The 27,972-nt window shown below is 44.7% G+C and overlaps 2 protein-coding genes across 2 annotated transcripts in view; one reads left to right on the top strand and one right to left on the bottom strand.

Annotated features, from left to right (window-relative positions):
- The window catches only part of LOC102912661 (H-2 class II histocompatibility antigen, A-F alpha chain), an 83,289-nt gene that overhangs the window by 13,919 nt on the left and 41,398 nt on the right, over positions 1-27,972 (top strand). The window lies entirely within an intron of this gene.
- Positions 5,864-11,925, bottom strand: LOC102912969 (rano class II histocompatibility antigen, A beta chain-like). The gene is made up of 6 exons (XM_006997388.3): positions 11,765-11,925; positions 10,118-10,390; positions 7,860-8,141; positions 7,182-7,292; positions 6,763-6,786; positions 5,864-6,217 (listed from the first exon to the last, which is right to left on the bottom strand). Exons 1-6 carry the CDS (start codon positions 11,853-11,855, stop codon positions 6,204-6,206), a joined length of 795 nt encoding a protein of 264 aa, XP_006997450.1. The 5' UTR covers positions 11,856-11,925; the 3' UTR covers positions 5,864-6,203.

Consider the following 27,972-nt stretch of genomic DNA (forward strand, 5'->3'; position numbering starts at 1 on the left):
ACAGCTGGATCTTTCGCTTCTTTCCTCTCCTGGTGAGTTCTGGCTTTCCTTGAACCCCTCCTTGGGCTGCTGCCACACTGTCATCTTAATCATCATTGTCAGCAGATCTGTTGAGTCATTGGGATTTCTTAAATGGAGAAATTAGTTAAAAGAAAAAAATTTTCCCACATTAAAAGTGGGAAACAATTTTACAATGGAGCATGTTTGGTTTCTGATAATATATTAGAAAGTCTAAAAATGGAATTAAATGAGAGGATAGTTAATGTTAATGGTATTTACATAATGTCAATTATAAACATTATTTGTTTGATCATTTCTGTTTTATCATTTAAAAAGTTGGCTAATATGAGTACTAAAATAAAAATTTTAGAAAAACTTATTAAAACAAATCATAGAGATATTCAGACTCAGAAGAATTTATAGGAGAACCAATTTTAGCATTGCATTATAAGGTTACAGATAAACAGCCTAAGGCTTTCAAAGAGCCAACCTTAATCTATCCAGTAACCTTATAGGAATTGCCAAGTGATACATATTCCCCAGACTGTATAAGAGCTGAATGGATTCCTGTGCAAATGTTAGATTTGAGGAGATTCAAAGAAACAATGGTCTCATATGGAATGCACTCACCATTTGTGAAGCAGATGTTAAATTCATGGTCCACTTGTAATAGAATTATCCCTCAAGACTGGAGAGATTTGGTTATAGCAGTCCTAGAGGCTGGTCCCCAGTTACAATGGAGAACCTGGTGGAAAGATGAAGCTAAGACCATTGAACAACAAAGTAGGGTCAGAGGTATGGAAATCTTCCAAGACCAACCTCTTGGAGAAGGCAATTATGCTGATATACAAAGACAATCTTTACATGATGACCACACTCTGACTTTATGCCACACAGCAGCCTTGAATGATTGGGACAGAACTGAAGAAGAAGGAAAGAAAATTGAATCATTTACTAAAGTTATACAGGGTCCAAAAGAAACATTCACTGATTTCTTACAAAGACTGACTTCAATAGTAAGTAGAATGATACCAAATTCAGAAACTAGACAGATAATAATTGAATCTCTGGCTTTTGAAAATGCTAATGCAAAACACAAAAAGGTAATTAGGCTGTTAAAGGCAAGATCAGCACCATTGGAGGAATGGATTCAAGATAGAATTAATATTGAATCTCATGACCATAATGATGTTGAATAGGAGAGGAGACTTACAGAGGTTTGAAGAAAAATAGTAATGTCAAATGTTTTAATTGTGGTAAACATGGCTGAGGTAGGTAAGGTTGAAAGCACTGAACCATGCCTTAAACAAAGAGCTGTGACATGCACAGAGAGCATTCTGGCCAGGGGAAACCCGACCCATAAGCTCCAGACCAAAAAATGATGATATGCAGCCTGGAGCCAAGCAAGAAATGCCAGAGCAGCTGGAAGCAGAGTCTGCCAAAAAAATCCACACATTAAAAACCTCAGTCCTGGGGGCTGGAGACATGGCTCAGAGGTTAAGAGCACTGACTTCTCTTCCAGAGGTCCTGAGTTCAGTTTCCAGCAACCACATGGTGGCTCACAGCCATCTGTAATGAGATCTGGTGCCCTCTTCTGGCCTGCAGTCATACATGCTGTATACATAATAAATAAATAAATCTTATTTAAAAAAAAAAAAAACCCAAAACCTCAGTCCTTTGTTTAGTAAATGAGATTGTTTGCATTTTCCCAGAAGCCTGTGCCATTGGTTCTGTGTCTGCCCACCCCTACCCCCAAGATCAGAGACAATGGGATCCCAGCTGCAGAACCAGCAACATGTGCTCACCTAAAAAGGGACTGTTAACAGGGCATTCCTAGAAACAATGTTTTTTCAAGGAATAATCCCAACAGAACACCCCTTCTGGATTATGCAGGTATGGCAAAGGCAGACATTGGACTAAGGAGTGTAAATCAACAAGGAACAGATAAGATAATCCCTTACCTATGCTGTTGGGAAACTCCCTGGGGGGGCCTCTCACAGGCCCCCATGTCAAATTCCGTTCAATCTTTTCCTGTCATTGTGGAAGAAACTCCTTCCCAGAGCAATTAAAGAACCTAATGCCTATTGAAAAAAAAAAAACCCATACTGCTTAGAGTGATAGAACAGCTATAGAAGAGAGAATAAAAAATTCAGGAGAAACTATAAATTAAAAATGATAAAGATTAGATTTGGAAACTCCACAAAGTTAGGGTTGGGGAAGGGTTTTGCTTTTGTCTTTCAGGAGAATGAAGGCTATGGAATCTGAAGAACACTGGACAAATGAGACGTATGAAAGAAAAGGACAAATCATCTAAAAAAATGTCCCACAAAAAAAGATTTTCTGCAGTGAACCATGACCACACCTAACATAGACTTTGAAGTCTCCAAAATAATGATAGGGTCCCACAGTGATGATTCTTTTCTTTTTTCTTTCTTTCTTTCTTTTTTTTTTTTTTCTGATACAGGGTTTCTCTGTGTAGTTTTGATGCCTGTCCTGGAACTCACTTGGTAACCCAGGCTGGCCTTAAACTCACAGAGATCTGCCTGCTTCTGCCTCCCGAGTGCTGGGATTAAAGGCGTGCACCACCACTGCCTGGCTCGAAAATTCTATCAGGATAGTGATAATGCCATTAAACTGACAAACGCCTCCCACAAAGATTGGCTTTGGACTAAATACTGCTCAGGACAATATCGAGATGGCTAGCTGAGATGATACAGCCTCACAGACTATTCCAGTTAGGACTTGACCATAATCCTAAATTTTCTTTGTGTCCCCATAAGACTACCAGCACTCCCAATCAGCAGGAAGTAGCCTAGAAAACTACACACACATTCCCAAAAAAATTATGGATGTTCATCTTTGTTTAGGGATTGCTTAAAAATTATTATTGGTCATAGTCAATCTCTTTCTAAAAGAAGAAAGGAGGATATGATATCGAAATGTATTATATAGAAATGATAAGATAAAAAGGTAGATTACTGAATCCTACTTTTAAAAAGCAACTACTAGTTTTAAATATTTTACATTGGATTGGATTTTTGTATATTGTATACAAATTTTGTATATTAATACAAATTTGAGATTAATTTTGTTGGGACATGCTGCATATATATTCTAATCTTGTTCAAGATATTGTACCTATACAGCTCATTTAACAATGTAATGTAATTTTCTAGTCCTTGAAAGTTATTATCAACTAATTAGGATATAAAGAAATGCAAGTTAGTATTTAGTCATCTATTACAATTGAACTTGTAGTCATATTAGGTATGTTTTCAAGGTCAAACAGAAATATATTTTAGAAGTTCTTCAGTGAAGTTCTTCAATACTAAATACTCAAAACTGACCATTCATTGTTCTCCAGTTATGTGCCTACTAAGACTTGATTCTTTTTCTTAGCAAATTTTTTTGTAAATGTTGCACTTGCTACTTATTAAATCATCAGTTAAATATTATACTGCCCAGTAACAAATAGTGTTTCTATATAACTGTCAAGACCCGACCCTAAGAATCTTCTAGCCTGTGGTGATAGTTACTGAACTGTAAGCATGTCTTAGAATGTATTCTCCTACTCTCCTCTTTATGTTTCAACTAGAAAAAGCACACCTCAGGTTCTCCCTAAACGCTGATTACTCCCAGCCCTGATTCCTTCCTTAGCAAGATCAAAGCAATGTTCTCTTTATAAGAACTGGGGGCTCTGAGGAAAATACAGCACAAATTGTTCCCATTCCCCCAAGAGGAAAGTGGTCTTTTTGGTCAACTTGGGAAAAAGGACAGCACCCACTGGGTTCTGTAATATAAGCAACAGGAATCATTGAAGATGATAACAAATCTTCTAACTGGGGACAGGAGAGACGCTCACAGACTAGGGGCACTGGCTGCTCTGGCAGGGACCTGAGTTAGGTTTCCAGGACCCATGTGGTGGCTCACAATCATTTGTAACTACAGATCCAGGGACCTGGTGCCCTCTCGAGCCTCTGTGGGCAGTGTGTGCGCGCGTGTGTGTGTGTGTGTGTGTGTGTGTGTGTGTGTGTGTGTGTGTGTGTGTGTGTCTTGTTCTGGAAAAACAGACTACAGTCTCAGGGAGAAGAGCCCTAAGTGCAGTCTGTACACCCCATAGTGCCCCTGACTGATGACCTGCATTGCAGCCTGGATCACAGAAGATAAGAAGGCTACTTTCCCATTCTGACCTGGTCTAGAGGATGGAAATCCTGGTAACATCCTCTAGACAAAGTGTGTGAATGAGGGGCGTGCTCCTTAGAGGTGTGGTCTTCCATGTTCTCAGCCATAGGCTCACTTTGTTGGTGAAAGGAAAGCTTGAAGATGTGCTCCAGCTCTCAGGGCTGATATCACTTCAAAGAGGCCACCATATGCAGTGACTTCCCTAATAACAAGCTAGAGAATGACGGTAAGATTCAGAGGTCACAATGTTCACAGGTGATAGGGATTCCAACCCTAAGAATTTCAGCACAGTGATGACACCATGTGCTTGTGTATTGATAGTATGCATGTGAGGGAAGCAAGAACCCCACAGACAGCTGGGCCACTTGTTCTGTTTGGTTGTACATTAGTTACTTTTCTCAATGCTCTGCCAAAACACCTGGCAGGGAGCTACACAGTCAGGGGTTTTTCTTATCTTATGATTCAAACTGCTCATTATGATGGGGAAGGCTGGTAGGAGGATGGGAAGTCACATCTCATCCACCATTGGGAAGCAGAGAGAGATGAATGTCTATGTCCCTCTTGCCTTTGTTTTGTTTTCTCCCTGTTGGGGACCTCAGCCCATTTAAGATGAGTTTTCCTATCTCAGTCTAACATAGAAAGTCTCTCACAAATATGCCCAGAGATGGGTCTCCAATTTGACCATCAACATAAACTGCCACAAGCCTACCAAAATCAAATCATCCCTTATCCCCTGCTGTGAGGGGATCTGGAGATCCAAGTGCTCCATGAGGCTGATTTAACCATCTCCATGCTGAGACTCTGGAAATTAATTTCTCTAATAAGGGAGATGAACACAATGCCTGCTGTTTACATCCTTGTGGATGTGATAATGTTTTTCAACATTGTGTATGTTACCTAGGATTGGTCAATAAGGATTTCCCCAAAATTGTCAAAACATGGTAGACATACAACAGAGTCAGAAAGGCACATAGAGATAAGATCTGAGGTGATAGGAGAGATTCAGAAAACAGAAATGCAAAAGAAACAGAGAAAAGAACAAATGACAGGGGAGTAGATAGAGAAATGGAGAGAAAAGGCTCAGTGCAATGAAACAGACCTGAGAGGAACAAGAGACAAAGATGGAGAGAGCACACCATAGAGACAGGGACAAGGAGATGCAGTGGAGATAGTACAGATGGCCGTGACAACTAAGGGGAGATGACTCTCATCAGTTACATGTATCTAGTCACTTCTGAAACCAACACCCAGCTGCCTTACAAAATCAACAAAATAAGACTAAGTTGGGTTCTTATCATTTGCAACTACAAAAATTACTTTTATTGTTGCCTCTAATCCTTAAAAAATGAAAATGAGCCCCAATCAATGTGACTTCACAGGACGCATTTGGAACACCAGTGATGAGAGGTCACGGTATTAGTCCCCAACAATTCTATCATGTTTAGTTGCACTGTCCTCACCAACCTGGAAGAGGCTAGGGTGGTGTGAGAACAGGACACTGAACAGCAAAAGTATGAGCCATGAAGTTGTGACAGCTGGTGCCTGTCTCCTCGGCCCACCTTAACAAGATGCTTCCGATTACCTTCATAGTGGAAACCACTACTTCCAGACACAGTGTGGATGAATCACCTTGTCCCACATCTCTACCCAACCCCACTCAGTGGGAGACTCAGGATACACATAATTCAGAATCACATTTAATTATGAAAAAGAGGTGAATGTTTTCAGCGCATCTCTTCAGCAGCCCGTGTGGGACGGTGGAAACAGGAGGTCTGGGGGTCTGAGTAGATCATGCTGTAGTACACAGACAGTCTCTAAAATCAGTCCAGGAGCCAAAGACAGAGCCCTGGAGAGTCGAGGATCACAAGAGCTGAGCTGGTGGGCACACTGGCACCATGCCAGACTCTGAATCAGAAAGGGACAGGCAGGCTGGCACAGGCAGGCGGGAACTGAGGGCAGGGAGAGGCAGGCAGGCTGTTGGTCTTATAATGTGGCAGTCAGCTCAATCAAAACACCATGAATCACTGCAGGAGCCCTGTGGGAAAGAGAGGGAGAGGTGGTCACAAAAGGTATCCTGTAGATTCCTGACTCTCCTCCTGGATCCCAAGAGTTAGACAAAGGAAGCTGGTGTCCAGGCCACGCCACCTCCCCCATCACCTGTGCAGAGGGGAAGGCAGCTGAAGGGGACAGAGCTTCACAGGACACAAACGTGTGGGGGGTGGAAGGGAAGCCACCCTCCCACTCCTGGGAATATGAAGGATCTGAGTTTTTTGGTAAGTCAGAGGGATCCATCTCCTCTACAGGACTGTCAGCCTCTTCCAGGCGCTAACGATGTCCAAAGTCTCCAGTGTGGGGCACAGAGCAGGCAACATCTTACTATCTAAACTCAAGGCATGGCTCAGGTTCCACTCAATTCCTGCTTGGGGACAACTTTTGGAGCTTCCTAAAGAAAACAGCTGTGACACTCTCAACCCCTCAGTAAGACAGGCTATGAACCAGGACTGTGTTAGTTATACTTCCCTCACACCCATATCCCTGCACCCCACCCCACCCCCGCCCCGTGAAAGGCTGAAATGTTACCTGCTGGAGGAGGCCCTCGAGGTCCTACAAAAGAAGTTACAGAGAAAGGTCTTGTTATAAAAACAGGGATCTCTCATAAATCCCAAGGGGCAACAGGACATGAGCCTTAGCTGAAGTTCTTTCATCTGTGTCCACTAAGACCCTGAGCACCCCCAACCCCTACCCAATGGGGGAAACTGCCACTGGGAGGAGGGAACGCAAGGCCCATGCTCTCTGTGGAAACTTCTGGAAAGAAGCCAGTGAGAGTGGACAGTGATGGAAGTCCCAGGATGGGCTTCACCATAACTGTGGCACAGCCACACAATCAGCAAAGTCAGATTCCAGTGACCACCCTCCCCCAGGGTCTCTCATGCCCCTCCCCAGCCCAGCTCCCTCCCTCAGCACAGTCCACCTCCCTCAGTTTCCCCAGAGCTTCTCACCTTTCTGACTCCTGTGACGGACGAAAAGGCCCAGCCCCAGGAAGATCAGCCCCAGCACGAAGCCCCCAATGCCGCTCAGCATCTTGCTCTGGGCAGACTCGGACTGCACCCCTGGGGAGCAAAGACTGAGTGTCAGCTCTGACCCCACACATCACAACAGCCCTGACTGAGAGCCTGAAGTCCAGCCCGTGTTGTAAGAAGTGAAGGAGCTGGGAGGACTCGGTTTTCTGCTCTGACCCTGTCTAGAGCAAGGAAGGGCCAAGAGATCTGAACACAGTGATGAAGGGAATGAGTAAGGGTGGCCAGATAAGAGATGTAGAACACAGCTGTGAGAGGGAGGGGCTAAGTGGATGTTTGCACCTCACAGACTTATCTATAATCTTGGGCCCAAATACCCAGTCACCAGCTATCACTGTCAATTCTTCTGGATATTAGGGATGAGTTCCCAGTTATGTAGTGATCTCTCAGAACTCCTGTCAGTAGAGACAATTAGGTCAGGGGTCTCTTGATGTCCTTACTATGAGGCAAGAGATCTAGTTTCCTGTAGTTCTCAGCTCAGTAGTGGAATCAGACTTAGAAAGACAAGGGATAGAAGTGGGTAGCACTGGGGATGGGGTAATAACAGTTAAAATCCCACATCATGTGCAGCCCACAGTGAAAGAAAAAAGTTCCCCTTACGCCACTCCACGGTGACAGGGCTCTGCAGGCTGGGGTGCTCCACGTGGCAGGTGTAGACGTCCCCCCGCTGAGGGGTCATCTCCAGCATGACCAGGATCTGGAAGGTCCAGTCCCCGTTCTGAATAAGCTTCGTGGATACAACCCCCACCGTGTCCTCCTGGCCATTCCGGAACCAGCGCACTTTGATCTGGGCTGGGTAGAAATCTGTCACCGAGCAGACCAGCATGTTGTGGTGATTGAGGGCCTCCCTCCTGGACAGGGAGATGGACACCTTGGGCTGCTCTAGGAGACAGATGAGAAAAGATGGTGACTGAGGTGGGGAGGGCCATATAGACAGGGAGCCGGTAAGTGAGATGGGGGACCACATAGAGTCTCCCAATGGGGAATAGTTAGGTTGGAATGCCTAGGTTCTAATTCTGAATGAAGATCCACTCCACAAATATAAACTTAACGGTCACTAGGAAAATAAGAGTGAGTGGCCCTGCTCTTAATGTGAAATGTAGTAAGACAAAAGAAAAAAAAAAGATTGTGATTTCAAGTTTACAATTTTTGAAGAAAAATTGCAAAAATAGCTCCAGTAGAACACTTCCTTCATCTCCTCAGACCGTCATGCACAGTTGGACAGACGTCTTTCCCAACTGACTTTACACACTGTGCCCACTACCTCAGAAGCCATCTCTCTGCATTCCCTTTATCCATTCTGGGTGAAAACAGTGTACATACTTAGTGTATTTCATGAACTGAAGACATCCTATGTTCTCTCATGCCCAACCCCTCTGTTTCCACAGTCAAGTGAGTTAATTACCGATGCCATCACTGCATTCATTCCCTTGCTATCAGGAATTGAGTGTCAATGGACTGAACAATGGACTAGTTCAGTTGAGTGACAAGGTTGCCCCGAAAGCAAGAGGGAAAAACATAAGCACCTTGTGTTAGCCTTTAGTTGTGATGTACAGTATTAAATCTGACTGAATATGATGCCTCACAAGACCCTTTTATTGGTATCATGTCTAAGAGATTCTCAGAGTATCAGGGAGTGTACTGACAGGGCAATGGCCTCATCCAGGATGCTGCTGGTCCCCATGAAATGGAGCCAGGATCCCTTAAAGAAACTGCTAGTTCTAGGGTGGTGTAGGCAAAGTGCAGCCGCCCTCCCCTCAGGAAAGGAAGCCTGGGGGCTGGAGAAAGCTGGGGTTAGGCCACATACTGTGGTGGTATTGTGTTCCCCAAAATATTGTGCACCCTAATAAACTTATCTGGGGTCAGAGAATAGGACAGCCACTAAATATAGAGGCCAGAAAATGGTGGCACACACACCTTTAATCCTATTGCTTGGGAGGCAGAGAAGCCACACTGGAAACAGCCAGGCATGGTGACTCACACCTTTAATCCCAGGAAGTGATGGCAGAAAGCAGAAAGGTATAAGGTGTGAGGACCAGGAACTAGAGCTGGTTAAGCTTTTAGGCTTTTGAGCAGCAGTTCAGCTGAGACCCATTCAGATGAGGACTCAGAGGCTTCCAGTCTGAGGAAACAGGATCAGCTGAAGAGTTGGCGGGGTGAGGTGGCTGTGGCTTATTCTGCTTCTCTGACCTTCCAGTGTTCACCCCAATACTTGGCCTCAGGTTTGATTTTATTAATAAGACCTGTTAAGATTCATGCTACACACATACTGCTCTTAGACAGGACCTGGGTTCAGTTCCCAGAAATGTCTGTAACTCCAGTCCCAGGGCTCCAGTGACGCCTCTTCTGTTGTTTTTAGTATTTCCCCCTCAGATTTTGAATCACAAACTTTTAATGTGATCCAAGTCAACACAGTCTACTTCAAAGCACGAGGAACATAACAGTAATGACTTCCGGCTAGTGCCAGGCAGCAAACAGCCGGCACAAGACCTCCTCAGCCTCAAAGGGACAAGCAGGGAAACCGATGGGCGGTGAACAATTGGCGCCAAAAGTTAAATCACATAGTTACAGGATCGTGGCCTCCCCGCCCCCCTTCCCTTTTGCTCTCCTGAGTCGGTGCTGACCAGTGTCCTGGCTTAGGGGCTCGCAGCAGAGCTGGGGTCAGAGGGGAGCTTGGGCGGCACAGGGCAAAGGGCAAAGGGCAAAGGTGAGGAAGGAGGGAGACTCCATGGAGCTGCTGTGTGGCGCAGGGCGGACAGAGAGGAGGCTGTGGTTCCTCACGCTGGGAACCCTGGCTGCGGGGTCCCCTCCCACCCGCCCCACGGCCACCACCTCCCGGGGACCCGCCCCGCGCTCACCGAGCCGCCGCAGGGAGGTGGGGACCTCCGTCACCTCGTAGTTGTGTCTGCACACGGTCTCCATCTCGGCCCGCTTCCGCTCCATGTAATCCTTCTGGCTGTTGAAGTACTCGGCCCACGACCGCCCCAGCTCGGTCAGCGCGATGTACTCGCCCACGTCGCTGTCATAGCGCGCGAACTCCTCCCGGTTGTAGATCTGTCTGTCCACACCCCGCATGCGCTGCGTCCCGTTGATGTAGTAGCACTGGCCCTTGAACTGGTAAACGAAATCCCCTGCGGACGGACGGACAGACGCGGTCAGCCAGGGGCGGCGCCGGGCAGCGGAGACCCCGGAGCCAGGCCTGACCCCGCGCCGGAGCTTCAGGATGGACGACTCGGTTCCCGGGGTCGGGAGGGCGCCCCGCCTGACTTAGAGGGGTCGGGACTCAGAGTGGACCCCGCCTCCACGGGGCTCCGGGGCACCTCACAGACGTTTCTGTCCTCAAAAAGAAGAGTTCAAGGGAGGGAGTCGAGCAACTGAGCTCTCGTCCTGATAAGAATATCTCCGGAAGCACAAACTGTACTTGGTGTGTTAAAAAAATAAATAAATAAGAGAACATTCAAAGTTGGGTGGATAGAAAGGAGGGGTTGGGTCTGGGTGGAGTTGGAATTCGGGGTGAATAAAATAAAATATATTGTACGAAATTTCCAACGAAGTAATAAAACTATGATAGGAAGAAAACTAGAATATTTGGCTGTTTCTGCTACCCCAACCCAACCACATGACAGTCTCTCCTGACTGCGAACGACCCTGCCCTCCCGGACCCTAGGGGGCATTTATTCTCAGAGAGAGCCCCGCTGCAAAACAGACAAAGGAGAATCCAGGTGACCTGGGGGACTGCCTGCCTGGGGGGGGGGGGGGAGGTCACTCTGCAGAGCATCTTAAGAATAACTGCAAAAGGGAAGTCACCCCTGTGCACGGGCTTTACGGAGTTGGGAGGGGTGCTTCCTATAAAGTACTCCTCTGACGCTGCATTGAGGGGTCTCCCCGTATGTATCACACATTTCCCGTCTATGTCTATTTTTTTTCTTGCAAATTCGTTTTACCAACACGAGTCCTGTCCTCAAACTTCCATTTGGTGGATAACTTTAGACTCCGTCTGCTGACTTCTCTCGGGGTTAGATGAGAGTTTGCCTCCCTTAAACCTCCACTTCACATCAGGAATTTTCCTCAAATACCAAGTCTACAAGACCGTCACTGCCCCGTGTTTCTCCATCTCAGGATCTAGCACTTCCCCAGAGAAAGTGCTGGTGGGACGGGGCGCAGGGGGTGGGTAGGTAATATGGCAAACCCTGCTGTTTCCTCAAGCATAACCCGGCGCCCCATTGTCCTGTCCTTGGTATTAGATTTACACTCTGTCCCCTACTTTTTTCTCCTACTTCACTAGGCCAGACTCGGCCTGTGCAGTAGCACGATCCCAACTTCAATACTAGAACCTAGAAATGAGAATGTAGCCTCGCCCTCTCTTCAGAGAAAGGAGATCTATGATAAAAGACTCTTCTAAATTTAGGATCTTACTATCCCCTCCCCCCACATTTCAGTGTCCCTCAGAACCGGTCCCCCAGAGTGCTGGCTCCAGAGAGCCCCCCACCCCACTCCCAACTTACTTGGGGAGTCTCTGCCCTCGGTCCCCTGGCTGCTCATCACCATCAGCACCACAGCTGCTGCAAGGAGGAGGCTGGGGACCTGTAGAGCCATCTCGAAGGAAAAGGTGATGGCAGTCACCAGGACTCACACCAGCTGTGCCCCTTTCTGAGAGCAAAAATCTGTAGATGCCTCTGTGAGTACTGGGGCGTGGTCTCAGAAGAGCAACCAATCAGCACCGGAGCTGGAGTGTGTCATCAGTTTCTAGGCAGACATTTGTTTACAAAGGCTCTCTATACTGTGCATGGTCTGTATCTTCATGGAGTCCCACTGGGTGAACATTTGAGGTGACAGATCCTCTCAGTTACAGGGTAAGCCTGTCCAAGCTGCAGACTGACTGTGTTTAGTGTTTAAAGAGCCAAAAGAAAAAAATGAGTCAAGTATAGACAACTTTGGGATAGTTATTTAAAAGCGAGTATTCTTATACTTGGGGTTTTAGTAGGAAAATTAAACAGAAGCCATGTATTAGTGGACAGAGATCATCCTTTGTTATGACTGATAGTCTGAGGAGTCTCAGGTGAAAAAGCAGAGTTCTTGGGGAGTCAACAAGTCACTGAACCTCTTTCTAATCTTGGACTTCTTGTCAAATGTAAACCATGCTCTATGAACTGTACACTAGATCTTCACATGCACAGTAAAGAGTAATGTGATGTGGTTAATAATGAAAACTGTCAAGTGTGAGTGTTGGAAATAGCAGGTCAATTGTGGCCCAGACTCAGAAATCTTCCTCATTCAGGAATCTATTTCATTCATGATGTTCCATCAAAAATAATGGAGAAGTTAATTAATCCAACTTTTTTCTTATGAATTCTTCTGCTGTTTAAATCCTCTACAACCATAAAATAGGTCCACTGATGTCAGCAAAGGAAAATTCCATAACCATTTAGGACTTTCAGACACAGTCACCTTGAGTTTCAAGGACAAAAAGCCAAAGATGTGAAGCAGCAGCTTCAGAAGGATGTCCACATGCCTGTCACACGGTGCCAGCCAGCATGCCCCTTGTTCAATGACACTATCTCTATCTTTTTAGATCCTAGTTAAACAGAGCACAGGACCTAAAAGCAGGTTTGACCAGGGAAAAGGAAAGGGGGTGGGGACCCAGCAGCAATGAGGGCTCTGGCAGCGCAGGTAAACTACGGCATTGCTGGGGTCCACACTGTTCACCCTGGTGTAGAGAACCAGAAGGGCACCCCTGGGCTCCTACCAACAGTGGTGCTCAGGATGGACACAGAACATAAAGGAGGATCATAAACTCAGATGTGAATGGTTGGCAGACAAACAGGGCCATACAGAGACCTTGGAGATGGATGCTGTCTGTGTCCTTACCCCCACCTCAGACCTCCACACAATAAGCTGAGGGCTTTGCCTCTCCTATTCCTTGTAGCATGAATCTTTTTTTTTTTTTTTTTTTTTTTGGCATGAATCTTAAAGAGTCTTATTAGCCGGGCGGTGGTGGCGCACGCCTTTAATCCCAGCACTCGGGAGGCAGAGCCAGGTGGATCTCTGTGAGTTCGAGGCCAGCCTGGGCTACCAAGTGAGTTCCAGGAAAGGCTCAAAGCTACACAGAGAAACCCTGTCTTGAAAAACCAAACAAAAAAAAAAAAGAGTCTTATTAATAAAAATAAACCTGGAGCCAGGTATTGGGGTGAATACTGGAAGATCAGAGAAGCAGAACAAGCCACAGCTACCTCACCTCGCCACTTCCTCAGCTGATCCTGTTTCCTTAGACTGGAAGCCCCTCAGTCCTCATCCAGAATGAATCTCAGCTGAACTGTGATGCTCAAAGCCTAAAAGGTTAACCAGCCAAATGCTTCTAGTTTCTGGTCCTCACACCTTATATATCTTTATGCTTTCTGCCTGAGATTAAAGGCTCACTTCCTGGGATTAAAGGCATGTGTCACCATGCCTGGCTGTTTCCAATGTGGCCTTGAACTCACAGAGATCCAGACAGATTTCTGCCTCCGGAATGCTAGGATTAAAGGTGTGTGCTACCACTGCCTAACCTCTATGTTTAATATTGTGGCTGTTCTGTCTCTGACCCCGGATAAATTTATTAGAGTACACAATATTTTGGGGAACACAATGCCACCACATTTCCCCCTTTTTTGTCTAAAATTTTAAAAAGCTTATAACTAATACAAGAAAAACTATCCAATAAGTATATACAATATATACAGTCAAGAGTTACATTAACAATGTCTAGTCCACTAATATTTGACAGATTCAGACAAAAACTCCATTATATATATTAACAATGTCCAGTCCAGTAACATTTGATAAACTCAGACAAAAATTTTCATTACTTATCCTATTTAAAACAAGTAGTTCCTTTTTAAAAGTAGATTCAATTTTTTATCTTATATCCATAACTCCTATCCTAAAGGGGAAGCTCCTCAGCTTTGTCCTGGGGCTGTGGAGGGAAGTCTGTGTCACACAGGGGATTTCCAGCTCTCCCAGGCCTCATCACACAGGCTTTTCACTTAGCAACAAAAGCGTCACCAGGAAGCTTTTTTTGATTGGCTAAAATCACATTAGCAAGGCAGTGCCTTAGCATTCTGCCAATTCCTTCTGCCTCACCCAGCCTTCTATAGAGTCCTCTGCAGGGTTCAGGACAACCACCCACTACTGTCCTGGCTTGAAAGGAAGGGAATCCCAATACCTCACCCCACAGTGCCTTCCCTGAATCACACTGTAGGGCTCTGTGAAGACAGGACACTTAGAAAGGGAACAGATTAGACTCCATCGTACTGCAGAAGACAAACTGCTGTTCACACTGGCCAAGGTTTTGTAGGGACATCTTCAGTTTCATAGGAGTAGAAGAAAAAAAAAAAAGGTGTGGACTCCTTTCAGGGAACCCAAGAAGAAACCCTCTCCTCTGCCAGTATTCCTGGGAACCAGTACTTGGTCAGTGGGATTAAGTGTGAAACTAGTAATCAATGTGTCACTAGAAGGGTCGCCCAGGACTCTATTGTGTCCACTTCAGGGGTCAAGTGCACCTGTGGGGCCCTGCGGCTCCTAACGCCAGGATTAATATAACAGGAAGGATGCTCCTGGATTTTCCTTTAATAAAAATATATCTAGCAACCATCCCCAAGCTTTCCCTAGTCTGTTTGAAGTTATTTACGTATTTCCACTATTCAACTCTTGAGCAATGAGTTATATTAACTTCTGTTATAAATATAAAATGTGTTTTATTATTATGCAGAGCTTTTCTTTTTAAATCACATTTTAGGAAATCCAAAGAAAGAGTTGAATGGGCAGCGGAGAATCCAGAAAGGCCATTTCAGTTCAGAAGATCAACTTTACGGACAGAAGGAAGGAATGCACGCCACAGGCCACTGCATGAAGAAGATGTAGTTTGTGGATATCCTTATGATTTGTGATAACCTACCTGTACACACAACAGAACCTTCAGGAGGTGGAGCCCAGGAGGAAATCAGCCATCGGTGTGTTGGGGATACAGAGCCTCTGGCCCCCTCCTCTCTCCTTGTTTCCAGGCTGCCATAAGTGAGCAGTTTCTTTCCCTCTGCGTCCCACCATAAGATCTGCCTCACTACAACCTGAAGGAAACGTAGCCAAGGGACCACAGGAGGAAACCTCTGAACTGGGAGCCAAAGCAACCTTCCAGCCTTATAGACTGATGCTGATAACACCACAGTCCACTGAAGCGACTTAGTGAAGCCGAAGATGGAAACAGGATCTGGATTCCCATAGCATCATAGATAAATGTCCAGGTTACAACTGAAAAAAAAATTACCAAGTGGTTTGCACCTGTAATCCCAGCAGTTGGGAAGCTGAGACAGGAGGATAACCATGAGTTTGGGGCTATCCTGATCTAACAATAAGTGCCAGGCCACCAAGATCTTCATAGAAAAACCCAGTCTTAAATAAATAGAGAGGGAAAAAACTAAAAGTCCAATATGACAATATGTATGCTAACTGAAAGATAGCACATGTTAAATTGAATTTAAATCTAATCCTGAATTCTAAGTTCTAACTGAACTCTTTTAGAATTGTGCAAAATGAATTTTAAGGAAAAAAATCATAAAAATAGCTTCAAGAAGCCAGTACAACCAGCAAAACAAGAAGTTATAAAGAAAACCCAGTGTAAACTTCAGACTTGAAAAATATAATGACCATGTTTTACTAAGTGAACTTAACAGCAAAATGGAGTGACAGAGGGTAGGAAAAGACCAAACTAGAAGATATGAACAGAGATGGTGATATGAAAAAATACTGGGGAAAAGCCCCAGTGACCAGCAGGATTGAGACACAAGATCTAATTCTCTTGTCACTGAAATTCTGGAGAGAAAATGAAGCTCAAAGCACTTGAGGAGATGACAGCTCCACATGCTTTGCTACAGTCTGGACCTGAAATGTTCCCAAAAGCTTGGTCTCCAGCCTGTTGTTCTGGGTAGATGGTAGAGCTATAGGAAAAAAGGGGCTGTCTAAAGAAACCCACTCTGAACCTGGAGCCCAGAGCCAGGGAAAGAAACACAGCCTGGGTCTGGGATCTGAGCCAGAGAAAGAAACACTTTATCCCCAAGCCCAGAACCAAGGAAACATGCCCTGACTCTGAAACCAGTACCAAAGAAACACTCTTGGTCCCTAGAATCAGAGCCAGTGAAAGAAATTTGCCCTGGCCTTAGAATTAGTGTCAAAAAGCCAAGAGAAGCCAGTGAAAGAAACAGCCTGGCTCTGAAATCAGGGTCATCTCTGACCCACAAAACTAACCAATCCCTGAGCAGAAAAAAATGACCAATCCGTGGTCGACTCCACCCCCAAGAGAACCTATGCAAACCACCCTGCCTGTTCAGTTGTAGGCTGTTCTCTCCACCCTGGTAGAGACAGCCACTCTCTTGGACTCCTCCTTCCCAAATAAATCTCTTTCTCCAAATGGTTTTGGGTGTGAAGATCTTCATTTGCTGGTGCAGGAAAGATTGCTAAGATGTCCCATAGTAGACTGAGCAGAAAAAAAATAAAAAAACATGCTGAGAAGTCCCTCTGGGGACTGAGCAAGGAGGAGCTGAATAGAACCTTGCTGAGACATCCCTCAGGGGGCTGAGCAAGGGGGAGCTGAAACAGTAACACTTTTCTCTGGAGCCGGAGGAGATTGCTACATTTCTGCAGGGCTTTCCCCTTTTGCAAAGTGAAGCAAAAGAAGCAACATCTTGGGCCAGAGAAGAAGCTGAGCTCTGCTAGGAAGCCCCCTTAAGTGAGGATTGCTATATCCTGCTGGGAGACCATCCTCCACCACACCAGGTATAGCCTGACTCCTGAACAGTCAGGATGCACTTCCCTGCTGAGCTGTCCTAGCAGCAACAGTCCTGACTCTTCTGAGCAGACAGAATACCTTCCCTTCCAGGGATGAGCTGTCTCATTGCAGCTCCAGCTGTTAGAGCTGTCCTAGCAGCTCTAGGTATCTGGGATACTTCACCCTCCAGAGTTGGGCTGTCTCATGGCAGTTCCAGCTGTCAGAGCTGTCCTAGCAGCTCAAGGTGTCACCTGACCCCTCAAATAGTCGGGATACTTTCCCCCCAGAGTTGCAACACAATTACTTACATTTTGGCACTAAAACCTGGGACCAAACTCCCAGAGTTGCAAAACTTACTTAAAGGAACCATTAGTGAAATTAACTTAAAGGAACCATTAGTGAGGGAAGATGGGAACCACAGGTTCTCAGTCTTTCCTCCTATCTCCTCCCTTCCCCTCTCCCATCCTCTCCTCTCTCTTCCCCTCTGCACCTCTCCTCACCTTCTCTCTGTTCTTCACTCTGCCATGAGGTAAACAGGCTTCCCCTAACATGTACTCACACCATGATGCCCTGTCCTACCACACATCCAAAGCAACAGGAACTGCTCATGGACTGAAACCACCAACAGTCTAAGCCAAAACAAACCCTTTGTCCCTATGAACTAATGTTTTTTATAGTAATGGAAAGTTGACTAACACATCCCCAAATTTACCCAAAAACATAAACCTACCTATTCACATGAACTAAACCAAACAGGTTAATCACAAAGTCTGTAATAAGACACATGATAATCAAACCTATGAAAATTAAATCAAACTTAAAAAACTGGAAAACAACAAGACAAAGATACATTACCTGTGCTGAGAAAAATAATTTCCATGTCAGTGGATTTCCTATTGAAGCCAGAAAGATCAGCACTGTGTCTTCAAGTACTGAAAGATACAAACTGTGAACTCAAAAACACGTGCGGCATGAAGATGCCCTTCCAAAATGAACTGTGAGAATCTTTCACCACCAGGTCTGCTACGAAAGGAACTTACTCAAACATCTGTAAAAGGTTGAAGGGGACTTTTAGAATGTTTGAAGGATGGGCTGGAGGATGGCTCCATGCTTAAGAGCACATAGGCTGTCACACAGGACCCATGCTTGGGTCCCATCACCCATATCAGTTGGCTCACAGCTGCCTGTGACTCCAGCTCCAGGGGGTCCAGTGCCTTCTCTTCTGGCCTCTGAGGGCACCTGAACATACACACACGCACACACACACAATTAAAAACAAAAAGAATGAAGGAGAAAAGAACAATGGAGAGAGTGAAGACATGTAAGTATAAGCCTTCTGTTTCCTTTGTGATTTCTAAATTATGTTGTGTGAAGCAAAACTTTCACCATGTCTTATGTAGTTCTCACTTATAGAGAAGAAATGCTGAGGACATTCTACTGAAAATGGGTGTGGTGGTCTGAATGAGAATGGCCCCCAATGGCTCAGAAATTTGAATGCTTGGTCACCAGGAAGTGGCATATTTGAAAGGATTAGGACATGTGGCCTTTTGGAGGAAATGTGTCACTGGGGGTGGGCTTGAGGCTTCAAAAGCCCAGAGTCTCTCTTCCTGCCACCTGCGGATCTCTCATAGATCTCTCAGCTACTTTTCCAGCACCATGTCTGCCTATGTGCTGGTATACTCCCTGCCATGATAATGGACTAAACCTCTGAAACTGTAAGCCAGCCCCAGTTAAATGCATTCCTTTATAAGAGTTGTTGGGGTTGGGGATTTAGGTTAGTGGTAGAGCGCTTGCTTAGAAGCAAGCGCAAGGCCCTGCGTTGGGTCCTCAGCTCCAAAAAAAAAAAAAAAAAAAAAAAGAGTTGCCATGGTCATGGTCATAGTGTCTCTTCACTGCAGTAGAACACTGACTAAGACAATGGGTAGGGCATACAAAAAGAGGTAAGGTTTCCTACTTTACTCAAACTGGCAAAATGTGAGCACCAGTAAATTCTCATAAATTACAGCAACTTCTTCAAACTGAAAACAAACACTGGAAACACTATTTGTGAGGAATGGAGAGATGGCTCAGTGGTTAAGAGCACTATATTTTCTTTCTTCACAATTTTGGAAAGCTGCATTATAGACACACCTATGGTATTCTGTAGCTAGAGTTTTCCTGCCTTGCCCACAGTCAGGACAAATCTCTGTCACCCGCCAGTCCCACAGCCGCTCAGACCCAACCAAGTAAACACAGAGACTTATATTGCTTACAAACTGTATGGCCGTGGCAGGCTTCTTGCTAACTGTTCTTATATCTTAAATTAATGCATTTCTATAAATCTATACCTTGCCACATGGCTCGTGGCTTACTGGCATCTTCATATGCTTCTTGTCATGGCAGCAGCTGGCAGTGTCTCCCTTCGCCTTTCTGTTCTCTCAGTTCTCCTCTCTGTTAGTCCTGCCTATACTTCCTGCCTGGCCACTGGCCAATCAGTGTTTTATTTATTGACCAATCAGAGCAACAGAATTGACATACAGATCATCCCACAGCAGTATCCTGTAAGTCAGAACTAACCTGGCATTGCAAAGAAGAGGAAGAGGATGAGGAGGAGGGAAAGGAAGGAAGAGGAGGATGAGGGACAGGCTGAGAAGGATTTCCCATAGGAAAAGGGTACATATCAATGGTGAGGGATGGGCACAGAGCAGTATCGGCACTAGGGCTGGATGGGATAGCCAAGGCTCACATACCTTGACATAGGATAAGAATTCAGTTTGCTGCTGTGTATTGTGCTGTGCAAAGGCATTTGGGGGGTTAATCTTGGTGACAGGAGAGCCCTGCCCTCCCCCTCCTGAGTCATCATCCTGGTGGGTGCACTGGGAGTGTCAGCTCAGAGAAGCTCTTCTCTTAGCACTTGTGTCCTTTACTTCCCCAGCTGTCACTGTAGCCTGTCCCCCACCAGCCAAATGCTGTGGCCATTGCTGCACCACATGGTCTTTACAGCATCCAACTTCAGCATTTTTACTATCATAGAAAGTAAGAAACTGTCTTTCCAAATTTGTCAATAAAAATTGCTCTTCAAAACAAAAAGGAAGAAAATAGGTGCATAAGATTAGCAGTCCATACACACAGGACAAGAAGGACTACCAAGGGACACAAAGGTGTTCCGTTTCCTTTTGTTTTGTTTTGTTTTTATCACATGTCAGGCCTCGTAAAGGAGAAGTGTTGCCTTGGCTGAAGGTAGTCATTACAGGACCAGGACAGAAGCAAATGTGGGCTATCCTTTAGAAATAAAAAGTAGATTAATTAATAAAAAAAAAGATTAGAAGTTGCTTCAGTCAGATGATCACACAGCATCCCTGGTCCAGACATGTGAGGTGTGGGCAGCATCTCTGTCTCAGGCAGAGTAAGGCACTGAGTGAACTTCAGAACAAGATTAAAGTGTGGGAGAAACAGATGATAAAATGTCCACCAGCTATGTGAGCAGGCAGACTGAAGAAAGGGGACGATGACACCGGGTTCTTCAACAGGAAACTTCCCACACATCTGCAGACATGGTGGGCACGCCTTAACTTGAACATTCATGTTTTTTTTTTTCCTCAAAAGCAATAAACACATAGAAATAGGTGCTGTGGGATGGTCTGCATGGCCCTGAGTTATATAAGAAAAAAGGTTGAGTAAGCCATGAGAAGCAAGTCAGCGAGCAGCGTTCCTCCATGGCCTCTTGTTGCAGGCCGCAGGAATATATCATAAGAACTCAGCTGGTGATGGCAAAGTCACTACCTGGAGGGACCAGGGAATTCCTCCAGAGGAAGCCAAATCCCAAGGAGTTTTTGATGTTACTTGGCTTGTTATATATCAGCTGTCTTCTGTTATGAAGATCATGTGTGCCTCCATAGTTTTCCCAATTGACTTTCCCCTAAGAAGGGCTAACAGTGTGGACTGATCACTCTCTGGACATACACATTCCAGGTATTTGGAGAACAGCCTCAGCAAAGGCTTCCTTCCCCCCAGCCCATCTGTTTCTCCCCTTTCAGCACTGGAATCAGATATCTCCCTTAGCCACTTTCAAGGACTAAGAGGAGACACCGCCTAGGTTGATGCCCAACTTTGAAGGACTAACAATGATAACAGCCCACATGCAAGTCTCCTGACTTAAGGTAAATTCCACAAGGAGACACTGCCTAGCTCAGGTGGACATTTACACAATTTAGCTCGGACCCTTCCTTTATATACCAGGACTTCCAAGGCATGGGTAAAAGAAGAGAAAAGAGAATGGAAAAACTAGATGGGTAAGAACTTGAGAGGAACAAACCGAGATGGGGAAGAACTAGATTGCAGGGCTAGAAGAGAGGACTAGAGGAATGAGATGGAAGATGAGGAAGAGCCAGATGGGGAAGAACAAGATGAGGAAGAGCCAGATGAGAGAGAAGGAGTTGGGAGAGGAGCTGATAGGGGAAAGAACTAGATGGATGAGAACCTAGAAAGGACAGAACTAGATGAAGGAATTAAGATAGAACCTAGAGGGGACGGTAGATAAATATAGAGAAATCAAGCAAGAAAGGAGCTAAACATGAGAGCAGAATACAAGCTGTGTAGAGAGAGAATTATCACAGAATAATAAAGTGTATGAACTAAGGAGTTTTGTGTACATAGATTCATTTATTTTCATCAAAGATTAATTATCAGCTGGTTGTAGATTCTTTCCGGACCCTGGGAGGGGACTATCAAGGGGCTGGGCCCCTATAGTCCCTGATAGCCTCCGCTTCAGCTCCTGCCTCCAGGTTCCTGCAATGACTTCCTTTGAAGATGGACTCTTGTAGCTGAAGTTTTTTCTGTTTCCCACCTGGCCTGTGGGACAAATCTCTCTGACCCTCAGGTCCCACAGCTGCTTGGACCCAAGTAAACACAGAGGCTTATATTAATTAAAATTGCTGGGCCATTAACTCGGGCCTACCATTAACTAGCTCTTACATTTAAAGTCAGCCCATTTCTGTTAATCTATATGTTGCCACAAGTTCCATGGCTTTACCTGTGTGTGATTACATGCTGGTCCCTAGACAGTGGACTGGTGTCTCCTCACTTAGCCTTCAGCTTCCCAGTATTCTCCTCATCTGCTCACCCTGCCTATACTTCCTGCCTGGCTACTGGTCTATCAGTGTTTTATTTATCAGCCAATCAGAGCAACACGTATTCACAGCATACTCAGCACCCCACAGCAGACTATGATGTATAAGTAGCTGTTCCAGCTTTGCACTGGAAGTACTGCCCGCATTGAGGCTTCCAGTAACTGTCATGCCTATGAGGCAGGGCCGAGAGAGGAGCTCTTAAGACCCGAGATCTGGATGTGCTGTTACCCTTGGTTCCTGAATCCTGGATGCTGGAGGTAGATTGAGTAGAGTTCTCCAGAAAACACCGCTGGACTGTGCTACACCTTTCCCAGATCCTGTAACCTGTCCCTTCATTTGTAAGTTACCCCACAAAATAAACCTCCCTTTTAACTACGTGGAATTGCCTTAATACTTCCACCAATAGTGGTGTGAAAGTATAAGATGAAATAACCCTTTCCTCCCCTGGTTTGTTTAGTTACAGTGTTTCACCACAGCAATGGAAACCCAGCTAAGGCATCATGTGACATAAAAATAAAGGGACCCACTACAGCAGGAACCAGGAAGAGTAGAGCTGGGGCATGGGGAGGAATGGGGAGGAGGGTCAACAAAAGTACACAGTGAACAAGCCAAAATGAAACCCACCATTCTTTTTTTTTCCTTTTATTTTATTTTATTTTACAATGCCATTTAGTTCTACATATCAGCCACGGGTTCCCCTGTTCTCCCCCCTCCCCCCTCCCCTTCCCCCCAGCCCACCCCCCAGTCCCACCTCCTCCAGGACAAAGCCTCCCCCAAGGACTGCCATCAACCTGGTAGACTCAGTCCAGGCAGGTCCAGTCCCCTCCTCCCAGACTAAGCCAAGTGTCCCTGCATAAGCTCCAGGTTTCAAACAGCCAACTCATGCAATGAGCACAGGACTCGGTCCCACTGCCTAGTTGCCTCCCAAACTGATCAAGCCAATCAACTGTCTCACCTATTCAGAGGGCCTGATCCAGCTGGGGCCCCCTCAGCCTTTGGTTCATAGTTCATGTGTTTCCATTCGTTAGGCTATTTTTTTCAATAATTGAGTAAAACTGAAATTTATTATAAGCCACAGTCGTCCTAGGGACCTCCATGCTATATATATAGCCTCCATGGTTCTATGGGTTGTGGTCTGATTGTTCTTTATTTTACATCTAGAATCCACTTATGAGTGAGTACATACCATGACTGTCTTTCTGGGTTTGGGTTACCTCACTCAGGATGATTTTTTCTAGTTCCATCCATTTGCCTGCAAATTTCATGCTTTCATTGTTTTTCTCTGCTGAGTAGTACTCCATTGTGTATATGTACCACATTTTTTTTCATCCATTCTTCCATTGACAGGCATCTAGGTTGTTTCCAGGTTTTGGTTATTACAAATAGTGCTGCTATGAACATAGCTGAGCATGTATCTTTATGGTATGAATCAGCATTCCTTGGGTATATGCCCAAGAGTGGGATGGCTGGGTCTTGAGGTAGTTCGATTGCTAATTTTCTGAGAAACTGCCATACTGATTTCCACAGTGGTTGTACAAGTTTACATTCCCACCAACAGTGGAGGAGTGTTCCCTTTGCTCCACATCCTCTCCAACATTGGTTGTCATTGGTTTTTTTGATCGTAGCCATTCTAGCAGGTGTAAGGTGGTATCTCAGAGTCGTTTTGATTTGCATTTCTCTGATGATTAAGGATGTTGTGCATTTCTTTAAATGTCTTTCAGCCATTTGTAGTTCTTGTTTTGTGAATTCTCTGTTTAGCTCTTTAGCCCATTTTTAATTGGACTGTTTACTATTTTGATGTCTAGATCCTTGAGTTCTTTATATACTGTGGAGATCAATTCTCTGTCAGATGTGGGGTTGGTGAAGATCTTTTCTCATTCTGTTGGCTGTCTTTTTGTCATATTGACTGTGTCTTTTGCCCTGCAAAAGCTTCTCAATTTCGAGAGGTCCCATTTATTAATGGTTGTGCTCAGGGTCTGTGATGTTGGTGTTTTATTTAGGAAATGGTCTCCGGTGCCAATGCGTTCAAGAGTGCTTCCTACTTTCTTTTCTATTAAGTTTAGTGTAACTGGATTTATGTTCAGGTCTTTGATCCACTTGGACTTGAGTTTTGTGCATGGTGACAGATATGGATCTATTTGTAATCTTTTACATATTGACATCCAGTTATGCCAGCACCATTTGTTGAAGATACTTTCTTTTTTCCATTGTATAGTTTTGGCTCCTTTGTCAAAAACCAGGTGTTCATATGTGCATGGATTAATGTCAGGGTCTTCAATTCGATTCCTTTGGTCTGTATGTTGGTTTTTATACCAGTACCAAGCTGTTTTTATTACTATAGCTCTATAGTAGAGTTTGAGGTCAGGGATGGAAACCCACCATTCTATATGATGATTTAAAAAACTATTAATAAAAATAGGAGTTGAGGTTTGAGGGGTAAAGGGCAGTGGGTAGTTGTAGCAGTAGTGCCTGCGCTACCACCACCGGTTCACCATGTACGAGAGAGGGGCTGTGGATTAAAAAGTAGAGACAAGAGACAGCAGGTTATTCGCCCCAGCAGAATGCCGAATGCCGTTTATTGAAGGAGGGAGGAAACCTTAAATACAGGCTTACAGCACAATGGAGGATCCCTGGAGGGCCGAAGTTCACTACAGATGTTCTACATTCTTGCATCTAAGCTGTTAACACCCAGTATGAAGGATACACAAACAAGGAACTTCCCATAAGCATTCAGGAAGAAGGAACCAGAAGGGAATCAGCATAGGGAGGACATCTGGTCAAGGTCAGCAAGCAAGACAACAGCTACCCAAAATGGGGGCCAGGGCCCTACAGGCCCCCCACTTTTTTACTAAAAACTGAGCTTCTGAGTTAGGTTGCATGGGACGTCAGTAGGTCACCTTATCCCTCGTGGAGACACCTGCCCAGGCCACATAGGCTCTTTGTCTTAGGTTGGTGAGTGCCCCCCAGGCATTACCGGTCCCTGAATACTCATTATCATACAAGCTCAACCGTGTGTGAGCTGTAGAGTTAACTGCTGTCAAAGATTTCAAAGTGGCAATGGGCTTGCAATCTGTGTGTTTGACACAGAAAAGACCAACAGAGGTCCTAACCCACCCATAGCCAGTAGGCTAAAGGCAACTGAGCCATTCCCTTCCTTAAAGAGCCTTACTGAAAACTGGAGTCCTTGTAAGATGGTATCCCAAAAGCAAATGGAACTTGGGTTTTAAATTTTATAACTTTTAAAGCCAATTGAAATGTATATAACTGCTGAATTAAATTTATCATGCCTAATAGAATGAAAGAATAATTAACTGTGGTAGCTACTTTTGTTGCCAGGGTCTCCACTGTGTTAGCTGTAGTAAACAATTATGAAATGGCAATCCCAGAAACAGTAGCAACAGTCACTATAATAGCAACAATGGTGGCAGCGATGTCAAATTCTGTTCTGGAGTGTGTGGGCATCCACTGCCATGGACACACCTCCAGAAACACGAACCACCAAGGCCCATATTTCTTGATCCCAGACTGACTTAAGCTGGCAGCTCTGCAAAAGAACAACTAAGAACCACAAAGAAAAAACAGACAGCACACAAGGAGTAGAACTAATGGTCTCATAATGGCTACTTTTAGGCTCACAAATTTTAAGGTATCTTCGAAAGAGGGCTAAATGAATTTCAGGAGGCCAATAAATGTTGCACAGAGCCACTCCTGAAAAGGTAAGAACTACACAAGCTTGAAGAAGATTGTGGAAATGAAAAGGCTTAGCTGGCATGGTACTGTTAACAAATGGAGGTCAGTGACCTTCAGGGTTATCCTTAATCTCCAAGGTGTCTAGGTGACACGTTCTCAAACATACTTGAAAAAGCAGTTACCATACAGTACCCTCTGGAGAATCCAACCACATGGCTACAGTTCCTAGGCTTATGTTAATGCTTGCCAAGGCTGGCCATATTGGGCTCTCAATCCCCATTGGCATCAGAAGGGGAGAGTTTTTCACAAAGACAATAGGTCTCTGCCATGTTGGGCTTCAGCAGCAGCCACAGGGCACACACAGTGCTCAGGAACCCAAAGAGGAACCTCATTTTCCTGTGGAAAGACACAAACAGATCCCCGGGCCCACACCAACACCAGACCGGGTCCCCTCAAGTACCAGTAGAAAGATCCTTCCATCACACCAGAGGATGATTTGCAACAGGAGCCCTCCAGTGCTTATCTGGAGCAGATACTCCAGTAGAATCCACTGATAAAAAGTTTAAAATACATAAAACATGGGAAAGAATAGAATGTGGAGAGTAAAGATGAGCCCCTAGACCGCCCCTTTTTATTTTAGTAATACATGTTTTTAAGGTACAATGGCAGCATTCTACTATAGCCTGTCCTTGAGGATTATAAGAAATACCAGTCTTATTAACAATAGAAAAATCTTGGCAAAATTTTGAAAATCCCGTACTGCTGTAGGCGGGATCATTATCAGTCTTTATGTATTTTTGCACTCCCATATAAGCAAAAGCATGAAGACAATGATTCTTTAAATCCTAAACCTTTTTACCTAAATGGACAGAGGCAATAATTAGGAATATGTATCAATAGACACATGGACATATTGTAATTTTCCAAAGGAAGGCATGTGTGTGACGTCCATCTGTCACACATGATTAGGTAAAAGTCCTCGGGGATTAACTCCCAAATGAGGAACAGGTAAAAATTCAACACAAATAGGACATGATTTAACTATCTGGATGGGCTTGTTTCTGGGTTATGCCCATATGATGATGGAGAGATCCAGCATTAAGATGATAACGTTGATGTAACTGAGTAGCCTTTTCAAAGGCAGAACAAATTAATGTGACAGCCATATGAGTAATGGCATCAGCCCTCTGATTACCTTCGCTTAGAGGTCTAGGCAATTGAGTATGAGTTCTAATATGGCCCACATAAAGGTTATATAAGCGGGACCATATGAGTCCTTGCACTTGCAATAAATATTCATGAATGGGAGAGCTGGATGGTATGTAGGCTGTTGTCTCCAAAGGTATAATTGCATTTGCCACATATTGGCTGTCTGTATAAATGTTTATACACTCATCAGAAAACATCTGTAAAGCAAGCAAGCAACAGTGCCTGTACCTACACCATCTGGGCAGAAGTGCCCTGGACTTTTATTTTCTTTACTATGTTACCAGAAACTACCACAGCCAAACCATGTGAAGTGCCATCAGTAAATAGCACACGGGCCTGAGGAATAGGAGTCATTTGTACTATCTTGGGTAATATAACAGGATGCAATTTAAAAAATTGACACACATCATTGGAGGGTTAGTGAGTATCAAACTTGACCCTGCATGGAGCATGTCAATATGGCCCAATCATTATCATTAGCTTGCAACCATGCTATTTGAGACTGGGTATATAGGGTCACCACAATATCTGGCTCCTTACCAAAAGTTTGAATACTAATCTTGATTCCCTTAAATATAATCTGAGCAACATCCCGAGGATAAGGAGTAATGGTTTTCACTGGAGAAGCTGGGAAATGTACCCATAGAATAGGACCTGTTTGCCAAAACACTCCAGTAGGTGAATGAGAAAAACAAAATATCAAATACAATAAGGGAGAAGAAAGATCTATATACTGCACATGAGCCTGCTCCAGGGCCTCTTGTACAGGTTGTACACCCTTCAGCTGTTAATTTACAGAGAGATAAAGGATCAGGGTTGCCCTTTAAATCATCATACAAAGGATGAAGCTGACCTGTTGGAATCTTTAAAATGGACCGAAGCCATTGAATATCTCCCAGAAATGTTTGGA

Source organism: Peromyscus maniculatus, chromosome 21 (genome assembly GCF_049852395.1).
Source record: "Peromyscus maniculatus bairdii isolate BWxNUB_F1_BW_parent chromosome 21, HU_Pman_BW_mat_3.1, whole genome shotgun sequence".
NCBI classification, from domain to species: domain Eukaryota; kingdom Metazoa; phylum Chordata; class Mammalia; order Rodentia; family Cricetidae; genus Peromyscus; species Peromyscus maniculatus.

Excerpts from the sequence above, each read along its gene's own strand:
- LOC102912969 (XM_006997388.3), bottom strand. The coding sequence starts at position 11,855 with ATGGCTCTACAGGTCCCCAGCCTCCTCCTTGCAGCAGCTGTGGTGCTG. Across the intron at positions 10,391-11,764 it reads CGAGGGCAGAGACTCCCCAA|GGGATTTCGTTTACCAGTTC; the intron begins GTAAGTTGGGAG and ends GTCCGTCCGCAG. Across the intron at positions 7,293-7,859 it reads CCCTGTCACCGTGGAGTGGC|GGGTGCAGTCCGAGTCTGCC; the intron begins GTAAGGGGAACT and ends TTTGCTCCCCAG.